At 43.7% G+C, this 12991-nt stretch overlaps 1 protein-coding gene across 3 annotated transcripts in view; it reads right to left on the bottom strand.

The window, feature by feature from the left end:
- Positions 1-4415: 4415 nt before the first annotated feature.
- Positions 4416-12991, bottom strand: part of DOCK1 (dedicator of cytokinesis 1) — a 323968-nt gene continuing 315392 nt past the window's right edge. For 2 of the 3 annotated variants that reach the window (XM_075504339.1, XM_075504341.1), the window contains one exon: positions 4416-5724. In XM_075504339.1, coding sequence (XP_075360454.1) covers positions 5629-5724 — 96 coding nt within the window. In that variant the 3' untranslated portion in view covers positions 4416-5628. The remainder of the gene's footprint in view (positions 5725-12991) is intronic. The other variant, XM_075504340.1, reaches the window with a different exon arrangement.

Consider the following 12991-nt stretch of genomic DNA (forward strand, 5'->3'; position numbering starts at 1 on the left):
AAAAAATTAAGTCTGCCATTTGATAGAGAAACCTAATTTACAGTAATTATTAATGTCTGCAGAATACATATGACAAAACTGAGGGCAATTAAAAATCCTATAAATAGCGTCACTGGAGAACAGCTGGTTAGACCTCATACAATAACCAAGTATTTATTCTGATCCACACGTTTCTGCATCACCAAGAAGATGGCAATTGCAACCCTGAAATTCAGTTTAGATCCATGAAAAGTACAAAAGGAGACCGAGAGGAAATTGAAATGTCAGAGCAGCTGGACCTCACGTTTCCCATTACCGCGTTAACACCGAAAGCCGAGGGTAAAGGAAAACCCTGAATTTCAGTGTTCGCCATCGCTCAAGTGCTTGGTCTTTTTTTCACGGGCTTATTCTACATGCGCTACAATGTATTGCTTCGTCACAAGGTCAGGTGTAGATGCAAATTGAAAAATGCCTTATTCTATTTGTGGAGAGGGATGCGGGCAGCCCCGGTCCGGCCCCCGGCCCCGCAGCGGCATGGTGCTGAGCGGGCACCAGGCTTGGCCACCTTCACCACCCATCCCCTGGGAGACCTGCTCCAGCCCGGGGCTGTCCCCAGGCTCTAGCCCATGCGTGCACCCTGAGTGTCTTGCACTGAATTTAAATACATTGAGCAAAGCGCAGGCAATTTATCGGTGCGGCATCTCAAAGGACGCATTAACAGTACGCAAACCACCAGAAAGGCGTCCTGCATTTACAAAAAAAAAAAACCAAACCACAAAAACCCACAAACCAAACATTTTTGACTGCAAGAGAACACAAAGAACTTAAGAGGCTCGTGATGGGGAGACAGGGAGAAGCTGGACAAGGCATCGCGCGTGTTTCCGCTAATGGCTGAAAGGCAGCGGCAATGGAAAGGGCAACCTGTTTCACGGCAGCGTGCGCGTCTGACAGTTACAGACGATGAACAGCAGCATCTCTGTGAAACACAGCAAACGCACATATAACATAGCAGGTCCAGGAAAAACAATTTCTGCCTTACCTTCCCCCACCTTCAGCTTGGGAATAAAATACTTTGGTTTTCGAATCACAGAATTGTTTAATTTGGAAAAGACCTTTAAGATCATCAAGCCCAACTGTTAACCTAGCACTGCCAAGCCCACCACTACACCGTGTCCCTCAGCACCACATCTACACGGCTTTTAAATACCTCCAGGGATGGGGACTCCACCACCGCCCTGGGCAGCCTCTTCCAATGCTTGCTGTTTTGTTCAAAACGGCGTACAAAAATATTCCAAAGCCCAGTGCAGGATGGTAATTGCCAGATCAGAAGAAGAGGATGACTCCTGTCACACCACGGACTGCCTAAGTCTGGTCTACATATATTGAAACATCAAACCAGCTGTAACCTCTGTAAGAAATTTTTCTGCTTATTTCACCTGGCTGTGTCAAATACGTACACAAGCAATGACTAGTTTATTCAAAGAACCTTTACCAAAAATAGGTAATTGTGAACAACCATCCTGGGACAACTGGCATCAGCAACACTACATGGAGCTTCTGGCATCGAATGGTCCCCAAAAAGCTCACAAGAATCGGCAGGGAAGATGTCTAACGTGAAGCGAGAAGGTGGACACCTCAACCAGTCAATGAAGTGAGATATTTTACATTAAAAAATGTGTGTTTAGATGCGTGTGCATGTACACACATACTCACATAAATCTCTTATTCATACGTCATAAACATATATATACGCACTGCAAACTTTCTAACATTTTCCTCTGTCACGTTGCATACCACAGACATCCATGGTAAAGCAAAATACCTACGTTAAGACAAAACGGAATTTAAAAACATTTTTACACTCAGAATTTGTGGTATCATCAGAGACATTTCAGTAATCATAAATGTCAATTATGGAAACCAGCTTAAGAACTGACCTTTGCATTGAGCTTCCCACTGAAAATAAATTTGATTAAAAAACAAACAACCGCTGCCCAACCAACCTTTTGCGGTTTTGCATGGAACTGATGGGAATTGATGTGTGCACCTGTAAAAACTGCCCTCTCGCTCCCAAGCTAAGACTCAGAGAAATGGTATTAAGGGCTTCTCCTTTTCATATTGGCACTGTAAGTTAACTTTCAGTAAGTAAATTCAAGCTAACTTTCAAGAAGCAAAAATCACTGGCCATGAAAAATCTATTTTCTCATACTATTTAGGAACTTGACACCTCTGAATTTCTTCTTTCAGGAAAATTTGTGTTGCAAAGCCTTGCGGTACGCTCTCAAGTCTGAGCGGAAGGACGGCATTTGGGGGGAGGTTAATCCCCGAACAGTAGCACTTGTCTTAAATGGTGAAAACCTGGCCCCTGCGGATACTAATGCCCTGGACACGGTCTGCTATGGAAGACATGGAGGGGTCCCCTTTCCCGGCAGCTTTCTTTCGGCATCCTCCTGTAGCAGAAATACGGATTTGAATGAAGTCTGAATGGGGACCTTTGGGCATGGAGGCACCAGGAGAGCTGGCAGGAGGATAAAGCAGTGAGAGCTGGACCGGGTCATCTCCATCCCAGCTACTCCCGGCGTCGAGGTGGGGAGAGCGAAAGACTCATTGAGGCCATTAAGGGATGATGGTGGGAAGACGAAGGGCAGAACTGGAACTGCACAGCAACCTCACCAGGCAGGGAGACAACAGACATCCAATAGATCCAGCGCTGCCTCATGAATTCCCACAGAAACAGGACAGACTAAAGAGACACGAGATCACAGCCACCGCCAACTCCCAAAGGGAACCAAGGGCACATCCAACAACCAGCACGTGTTCACCAACCTCAGAATAACGCCGGAGATGGGATGCGGACTTCACAGCAGGCACCTCTTGTCCTCTGCATGACCGCAAGCAACCCCGGACCCATTACTTGGACACACGTGCCTCGACCCTTGTGAGGACGTGGGCAAGACAGCGTAAGTGCAAGTGATACCACTTCGGCTCAAATCAAATAACCTTCTTTTTCTGTACCGTCTTGTATCGAGCTCTTCTGCATTAGCTCAGCTTTGTTGCAAACAATGGCATAAGAAATTCATATTGCATTGGGATGCTCTGGTACAACGCCACTGGAGTACAAAGGAGGAGAGTATACCGTAGGAAAAATACCAGCCTTCGCAGGATTGTTCACTGCTTAGAGACTGTAACTGAGTTAGTTTCTGGATTTACTGAAGTGTGTTTTTACAACACTTTGAGGAGGGTAATGATTCGTTCTGGCTGCATTTTATACGAGTTACAGCCTAGAAGCTGTTAGATTGTAAAAACGGTGACAATTTGGGTCCGAATCTGAGAGTCTGATTTTCAATTCCCAGTCTCAGCTTGCGTATTTGTAAAACACACGTACGTATGAGATTTAGAGTTTGTACTGCAAGACCAATTTGAAAATGCAGCTCTTGTTTGAGGAGTCTTGCAGGGCCAAATAGTAACACTTGCATGAGCACAGGAATTTGCTAAGGATGTGTGAAAACAAACACATTATCAGAAATACAATTTACAAGCATCCAGTTAAAGGTTCGTGCGAAAGCCTCTTCCTATCCTTTAGAAAGTAAATGGAACAGAAAAGAGGAAAACTCACCGGCATCCCAGGGCAATCTCCTGCACAGTAACAAGAGCAGTCTCTAAAGCAATTTTCAATTAAATGAAAGACTTAGAGAATTAAAGTTGTAATACATTATTGGTATTCTACAGAAAGAATATCTGATCGACTGTAGCTAAGAATCCTTCCCAGCTTATTCCTCCTGAACGGAGATTATACTAATAACAAAACAAATAGGGAACCGTCGGACAATATCTAACAGTAAATTCTGAGACTCTCTGGTAGCTGATGTTATCTCACGTTGCAAGGAAAAGCGTGTTTGTTTGATCCAAAGCAGCACGATGGTTTAAGGCAAAATTATGAGAATATAATTGACCATTTGAGCCTTTTTTTTATGAGCAGGGCAGTCTTTCTGCCTTTGCAAGAACATTATTGTTTTACTGCTGGGTAAGCCATGCTTCTGCCTGCTATTTGCACCATGTAGCAGCTACCTGAGGTAGAAAATATTACCTACAACTCACCTGCTTTCTGAAGCATTCAGCAACAGATGACTTACAACTTCAAGATAAGTAAGCTATCATTATGAATACTGACAGCAGACAGAGATGGCTGTTTGCGTGCTGAGGTGTGTTTTCTCTCAGTACGACATACGTGCAGGAGCAAGCACACCAGTGCGATGCAAGACTTCAGCTTTATCATGGGCTCCCTCAAAATCGCTCAGAAAGAAAGCAAGTGTATGCGTAGCCCTCTGCGGAGTGCAGCAGTGCCTGAAATTCTACAACAAGGATGGAAAAGGCCAAGGAAATATATTAATTTTCTCAGACACGTTTTTAAAATAATATTTTATTTCTTGAGTCAGTGGTATATTTAAAAACAATCTACCATAAGAGTAAAAAGATTGTAGATAGTAAAAAACAAAAGTGTGATGACAATAAAAAACGCTAGAGTATAAAGTTAGTTTCCTTCCTCCCTCCCAACACCCCACCCCCATCATTGTCCAATATTTCTCAGAGCCTAATACCTGGGAAAAAATTGCTTTTTTTTACCCTTTCAGCAATTAGGAAATTAAAAATATGTAAGGCATTCTTTGCAGGCACATTAATTCATTATTACACGGAAAGCAGGCACCATAAAAATTAAAACATTCTAAAAACCATCATATATACAAACTCTGTACAGAATGATGGCACAAGGACAAAGTGATTCCATTCAGTTCATCCTAATCCACATGAAATATTACACATTAAAGAAGAAACGAAAAAGCTCTTCCCATTCTTGTACTCAACCGCTACGTTCGGAATGACCAGGAGTCTCCTATCTGCCTACTCTCTTTCTTCTCCTATACGCTCCTGCCCGTCAGCAGCTCAAAGGCTTCCTTGCTTTACCCACCGATCAACACCCAGAAGAACGGCCAACTGAATGAAAATGGAAATGGCTGATCACCAACGACTAATTTTACCAAGCCCATTAGCAATCCGTTTATTTGCAATCCGGGACAATTAAAGAGAAGGCGCATTTCACAAATAAGCTCTGTCTGATTTTTAGCCCTGGGCAGAACCGTTATTTGGGGAAATCCTACGGCAGCTTCTCCTTACTGTGAAGCCTACTCCAACGTGCACTGAATTCAATGTGAATATCGTCATCGATTCCTATATACACTGAGATTAGGTACAAAACACTCAGCTCATTTTAAACTCCACAGCTACCTAAATGCTGTAGGTACAAAATATTCCACTCTCATTTTAATCTCCACAGCTACCTATGTGCCTGAAGTTATTCAGAAGAAGCAGGGAGAAGGTTTAGGAAGAGGGTACTGTCAGTTGATGAACGCCTCCCGCTCTCAAGTAGAAATCCAGATTTCTTTCAAGTTACAGGAGGGAATAACCCCAGAAAGAGGGGTGATGTAGTGTTGTTGCCGACACACGGCTAGAAATGGATTTCTTACGGAGTTAGAGTCATTGCACTAAATGTTAGATACTGCACGCCTGAATGAGGTAAACATTATATACCATAAAATACTTAGGGAAATGAATTGTTACAGCTTTATCTTTGGAAAAAAAACGCGTCCTTCTTCACTGGACAATCCCAGAGTCAACAGACGTTTGCTTCCGAGTTGTCTTTGGAGGCGGAGGCGGGGGAGTCTTGCTGGGGAGCGGAGGCGGCAGGTGCTGGAAGAAACCAATTTTGAAGAGACCGTGTTAGCGATGAATGGATTTTTGAAACATTTACTGGTTCATATATAACTGCGAGAGTCGGCGGGTAAGTCTGCAGCCATCTGACTCCTGAAAGCTTCTCCGCAGAATTTGCTACTATGCATACCGAATGCCATTAGCTCAAAATATAACTTTTACTTTTGACAATGAAAAAAAGTTTCTCAAGGGTTTGTGATTAATTAGCTCAGTATTTCAGGAAAAATCTTTTGAAAGCACTGCAGAAGTTTATAATTCCCCACTTTGTATCATGATACGATATTGATTTCTTGGTCTGTATCGATTGCCCTCAGCCCCTATGCACTACAGAGCTTAAAAGCTAGGTTGAAGCAACAGCTTCATTGCTTTTCCATTATTTTTGAATTTTGCACATTTAGAACACAAGTAATTTAAAAAAAAAAGGAAACCATTTAAACAGATAAGTAACTTGCAATTTACTATTACACATTCAGTTATAATTAAAATATTCAAACCAGAAATCCAGAATGTTCAAATATACACATTTTAAATCACTGCATATATCATACAACAGAACAAGAGCACCCTTGGTTAGATTCACCGGCTAATTGGACAAATTAAAGAAGTCATTATGGAAATTAAGACTTTTTTTCATAATGTTCAATCATATATACGAGAAAATCTGTTTCAGAAAGAGCTTGAGAACTCCGCAATTTGCTCATAGCCTTTGCAGTCTGGTTTTCTCCAGCATTTTGGCTATGCAGCCATTACAGTTTTCCCATCACTACGCTGAGGCTGTACCGCAGCGTCACACCTCATAAACGCTGCTTTGGTTTTGTTTTTTTCCTAAGATTCTTCCCCTGCTCAGCCAGCCACCGCCTTTTGTTTTCCTCCAAGCACAACGACGCTTTTTCCTTTCCACTTGTTGGTGTCTCGGTGTGCCCGTCCCGCCTTACCCACCCCATGCTGCTGACTCCCCGCACGAACACTTAAAACCCTTCGGCGCACACCGACTCTGCCAAATTTCCTTAATCACTGCTACGAGAACGGTTCAAATATCTGAAATGCCTTAGTGTTACGTTGCATGTACTGCACGTGCAACCTCGATACTCGTATTCCAACTTTTAATGTCTTGGACAAAATAACCGATGATTTCTCAATCACAGTAGGAAACTGGTATACACGCAGCTGATAAACCACGTGAACGTGCGGAAGAAACAAGACTCTTCCTTTTAAAAGAGATCCAAAGCTGCTATCCAAGAAGAAGAGCAGTTCAGGGTGATGCCAGGACAGTTCAGTCCTTCCTCTGCCGCGAGGCAGGAGAAGCCCGGAGAGCCTCCTAACACTCCTGCAACCTAGTGACGGGGAGCGTTCCCACACGTGCCAGAGCAGAAGGAAAAAAGTACCTTTAACGTAACTGAACGCTCTCTTCAAAGTCAGCTTTTAAGACAGCATGAAGTTATAAATCCAGGGCTTTACCAGATAGTTTTACTAATCGTAGACTAAATAGAAAGGTAAGACTGCATACGGCAGAGACAGGAAGGCTGGATTTTCACTGGAATATTTTTCCTGTATCCTACCCAGAAGGAGATACTTTCCAATCTGTTTTATAACTTTCCTCATTCCACCCGGCTCTCCCCCATGGCAAACGAACAGGGATCACAAACTATCGCCAGGAAAGCCGTGCCCTGAGCTTGTCCCTCCATTTTGCCACTGTCCAAAACAGCAGGACCAGAGTACGGAGGGGCCAAGAGCGTCCACTCTCCATCTCCCCAGCCTCTCCAGCAGCACCGCCAACGCAGCGACGTCGCTGCTCTCACCTTCCGCCTTGGCTACAGAATGCTTTGTTACCAACTCGGAAATCAATTGGTTTTAATCTGCTACTGGATAAGAAACTCTGGACCAAGAGCAAGGCGCCGGAGCCCGGGGGTGCCCTGTCTGGAAGGCTGCGTTCCCCTCTCTACCAGGGGAAGCCTCCTGCTCACCGACGAGGACAGGACCGAACACACTTGGCAACGAAGACTCTCACGTTCACAGTCCGGTTAAAGTTTATACGAGCTCTTTTGAAGAAACAACCAGGTTATTAAAAGATTGGAGTCTCGAGAGGGCACTGCTGCTTGAAACGCACATGTCAAGAAGACCCTGCTGAGTAAGCAGCACTCATTTTCCAGAGCAGGCTCACAACCGTGCACTATTTATTCCTCACTTACAGTGGGACACGGTGCACAACGACCTCGGAGTCAGAAAATCACGTCAACGGACTAATGTGTAGAGCAGATAAAATAAGAATTTTATTTTACTACATGTAAAACTGAAGTTTGGGTTGGTTTTTTTTTTTTTTTTTTTTTTTTTTAAATGCAACTGCTGATCTGTCTCTAAGTGTTACAGTCAGAACCATTAAATACTTCCTCCACCTGACCAAACACTTCTCTTAACCCGGTATGTTAAGTTAGCCCCTGAATCCCTACTAAGGCACGCGAGTAAGAGCTGGACTGTCAACGTTATTTAGCCTCACACATTCAGTTGTGATCTGCAGGGTTCAAAATCTTTGAAAAACTGCTTGGTTACAGTCATGGATCCAGGCAGGGGCTCCTGGGCAAACTTTGGGAAATGCCGGTGGTCTGCAGAACATCAGCGTACAACACGCAAGAACTCCTCACGGAGATGCCATTAAGTTCCTAACTAAATAAACCGGGTGCCCCTCTCAAATACATTATGAAACATAAAAATTTCCCTCAGTACTTTGCACCCAGACATCTTTAACATCGTATTTATCACTAGAAAAAACTAACTTTGCTGATAGCATCATTTGTGAGAATCCATTTGGAATTTAAATTAACAGTATATTGGCAATAATTCTCATTTCAATTAGATCAAAGGCATTTCTCAAACAAATGAGCCCTTCATATTGATTAGAGAACAATCAGATTATCCCTGAAAACCTGCTTCTGAAGAACAGATACAATGCAAATACAATGAGAATAAGCTAAATATATATGCTATAAATAACAAGCACAAAACCTAGCAGAGCTTAGATTCTGCAAGCAAATTAGGCAGAAAGAAATAACAGAGATAGGTAGATAATTATTATAATTGAATTTACAATTTCCATTAGAAAGTCAGATAAATTTAGTACATGTTCATTTATATAATAAGCTACCAATGAATATATTAAGTAGGACATGTAATGCTTGTCGGGGCAACGTTATTGAGAAATCAGCGTGACAAAACGTGCCAATATGGAACTGGTGGAATTCCAGATCTGGCCATCACTCCCAGGGCTGATACGCACTCCCTTTTATTCCAGCACAGGAAGAAATTCAAGCACGCTTTCCCTCTCCCTTTAATATCAGACTCAGAAAATCATTATTAGGCTTAGGAAATTCATTTTTGCTGCGCTTCCCCTTAGAACCTTTGAACACAAAATAGAGTTTCCCTTGATTTTACCTTTAATTAAGAACTGCTCTGCAGAGTTCATGTTTATATTGCAGTGGTTAAAAATTGTGAACCCACCGAATCTCGCAGCGTGCTTTTACTTTCTGACGCTATGACAGAGGCTGCTGGTTCACATTCAGACCTATTTTAGGCAGAATCCTTGACTCACGGGTACCTCAGGGGAAGCAGAAACCTTATGTAAAAGGCACATCTGCAACACAGAAGCAATCTGTTCCTTCTGCTTCAGACATGAAATTGCTCCCATTTGTTTGTTTTTTTCCTGATACAGAAAAGAATCAGGTTTAAAAACATTTGTCTCCGTTCTCTTAGAGATATAAAATACACTACACTATACATGTTCTGGATGCAATAAAAATCAATTAAAAGAAGATGAAAAAAATACTTCTTTTTTTTTTACTCTGTGAAGAAGCAAAATAAGATACGAGAATGGTTTTTTATATCAGAAAACACCATTAAAAACTAACAAACAAACAAACAAAATTTGATTGCCAAAAATGGTCCTTGCGACACCGTAAGAGATTTCTTCCCGTGTAACTATTTTTCTTTGAAATTAAATGGTCATAAATATGGCAAGCTATGGAGATCCAATGAAAAACACTTTAGTTTGAAGGATTAACAGATCTAATCAGGTCAGAAGCAGTAGAAATGAGACGTACATAGGCTACCAGCTACACGGGACTGTGCAAACGCTTCCGAACACCGAGCTCTGAATGGCTCCTTCTCCCTTACACCGTTGCTTTTAGCACGGAGTTGAGTGGCCTGACAAGCAGCAACTTGCTTATTTAGTGTCTGCAATGGAAAATAACACATAACGTGAGGTCTTGGAGGAATAACACTCCCATTCTGAAAGAGCGATAATGTGCCAGCAGAGAGAATCAACCCAACTCCGCTACTTTGAACCAAGTTCTAGACAGTTTAAGCTAATTGGCTGTTTGACCCAGGGAGCAAAGTTATGTGGAAAATATCGCAGGTAACGATGTGAAATGACTGTTTAAACCCTGTTGTCGTACTTCATCTACTAGAGTTCCATTTGACTGTGTATCACAGCCATTAGCTGCCCTTGCTGGAGTGTGCTTTGATAAGAGAAAGTAATTTTAAGAGCCCTTCTGCAGAGGTGCCCTTTGTGTGCTCCCGCCCACCGCATGCTAAGCATCTCCTCCTTGGGCAACGTGAAAGATCCTTCAAAATGGGCAACATGGGATGGCTTTGAATCAGCAACTCAGATTTTCCCCACGGGGCAGTTTGGCAGGATGGGACCACGCTCTCCCAAAGGGGAGCGTTCCCCGGAGGGATGCTCCCGCGGGGGTGACGGCTGCGGACGAGGGGAGAGCTGGACCTAGCCGAGGTCTGCACCCCTCATGCAGGGAGGACTTGGCTCCTGGTGCGTGCCAGCTGTGTTAAAGCACGGCTAATGCGATTTTCCCTCTGTTGAACCACATTTCTGCATGTGGAGGCTATTAGTGTTTCAGACCGCGCTGGCTAACTTGATTTTCAAAAGCACTGCTTTTCTGCTCTGGTCCGTACATAAACAGACCTCAAGAGTTATGAGCAATACCCTCAGAATTAGGTTTAGACTCCGGTCCGAAACTGTATTTCTTACTGAAGGCCCGGGCCCTGCGAGAGCGATAAACAAATGCATGACCAATTGGCCAGAGCAAAACCCGCAGCTTGATCCCACGCAGCGCTGAGGGCAGCGACACGGCCCTTTCCGAAACAAAATCAAGGGTGCTGCTCAGGGACACATCACGGGCTCTATATCTCCGGGCAGACAGCAGAAGAACACATTTTTCACTCAAAATCCTGTAATAAGCAGTGGCAGTCCATTGATTTTGAGACTTATTAAAAAGTGACTGTGAGCTTTTTAGAAACTCTTTGCTCGGCAAGAGCTTAACCCACCAAACCCCAGCCCAGCCAAGGCGGGAGGTGGCAGAGGCCCTGCGCTGGAGGAAGGGCTTGCAATGCTTCCCATCTCCAGCAGGCAAAAATAATGATCAGATAGTAAATAAAAAACAATTTTTTTTTCTTCTGGGCACATTATATACCTCTATGCATCATGGAAAGCCTTTGGTCTGGTTTTTAAAAATCTGGAGTATCAGACAGAAGAAGAGACATTTCTTTCCATTTGTGAGCAAATGCAGCCCACAAAGTCAACTTTCTAATTTAATATAATGGATTAATAATGCCCTTTTTCCAATTTCACTTTTTCCAACATCTCCAGGGGATAATGCCGCTAACGACTGTCCTCCCGCTGCCGTGCTAAGCGAGCCGGCGGCAAGCCTTGAGCCACCAACCCAGCGGCGAGCGTGCTGGGGAGGTGGCACCATGATGCTCAGAGCCTTCCCCACCAGCCCCAGCTCTGCGGGACTGGAGCCTGGGGCTGCGCGAGGCACTTGGGGAAGGAAGGGGATTTCTCCTGAGAAATAACGCCGGAGAAGGAAAAATCACGAACCCTGAAGTAGTGTTCCCTAATTACCTGCTGCCTCCGTAGCTTCAGCTGGGTTTCTAGCCTCAATTCTTTTTCTCTGTCCGCATGAGTACAGTACATTTGCTGAAGCCTTTAAGGTCATTTTTTGCTCGCTGTGGCTAACCTAGGAGATAATGATCAGCACTGCAGTATATGCATCACAACACATGAAAAATCCCCTGGATTTTTCCTTCTGTGTAAACACTTCCATTATATCCAAATAACCAGTCTGAGTGCTCCTCGCGCAACAGGATCCCAGAGAGCCAAAATAAGCACTGTCGCCGTCAGCCACGTGAGACCGTTCCGGTCCTCACATTACACACCACTTCAGCTTTTGCTGTCCCTCCTTGCCAAGCGCTCTGTCTATGCTGGTGTCGTGGTTTAACGCCAGTTGGCAACTGAGCCCCCCCCAGCCGCTCGCTCACTCCCCCCGCAGTGGGATGGGGGAGAGAATTGGAAGGGTAAAAGTGAGAAAACTCGTGGGTTGAGATAAAGACAGTTCAGTAGGACAGCAGAGGAAGAGATGATGATGATGATGATGATGATGATGATGATAATAATAATAACAACAACAATAACAACAATAATAACAATAATAATAGCAACAATATTATAATAATCTTATTGTTGTTATGATGATGATAATGATGATGATAAAGGGATGTACAAAACAAGTGATGCACAATGCAATTGCTCACCACCCCCTGACCAATGCCCAGCCCATCCCCCAGCAGCGATTGCTGCCCCCGGCCAGCTCCCCCAGTTTCTATACTGGGCCTGACGCCATACGGTATGGAACAGCCCTTTGGGCAGTGGGGGGCAGCTGTGCTGGCTGTGCCCCCTCCCAGCTCCTTGTGCACCCGGCAGAGCAGGGGGAGTGGAAAAGTCCTTGCCCAGTGTCAGCACTGCTCAGCAACAGCTAAACCATCAGCGTGTTACCAACATGATTCTCATCCTGAATCCAAACCACAGCTCTATACCGGCTACTGGGAAGAAAATTAACTCTGTCCCAGCTGAAACCAGGACAGCTGGATTGATCGAGATCACATCCAAACCATTATCTGATGCTTAGTAAGTGTTATAGCCGATATTATAAATGTAAGTGCTCCTTTGTCTATCTTCTTTGAGTCTCCCTTCTCGCTGTGAATACTAAGCAGGCAGTTGGTTTGTATGCCAGGGTATGGATGAACCCATAAAGAATGAGAAGTGCCTAAAGGAATCCCTTGATGTAATAATAATCCTTGCAGGAGTCATAGACTTCTTTTTTTATGTTCCCATGTATTATTAAGAATATTTTTAGCAGAAAAAATCATACAGTGCAAGAAAATATATATAAGAGTATCACAG

Source organism: Mycteria americana, chromosome 6 (genome assembly GCF_035582795.1).
Source record: "Mycteria americana isolate JAX WOST 10 ecotype Jacksonville Zoo and Gardens chromosome 6, USCA_MyAme_1.0, whole genome shotgun sequence".
In the NCBI taxonomy this organism is placed as follows: domain Eukaryota; kingdom Metazoa; phylum Chordata; class Aves; order Ciconiiformes; family Ciconiidae; genus Mycteria; species Mycteria americana.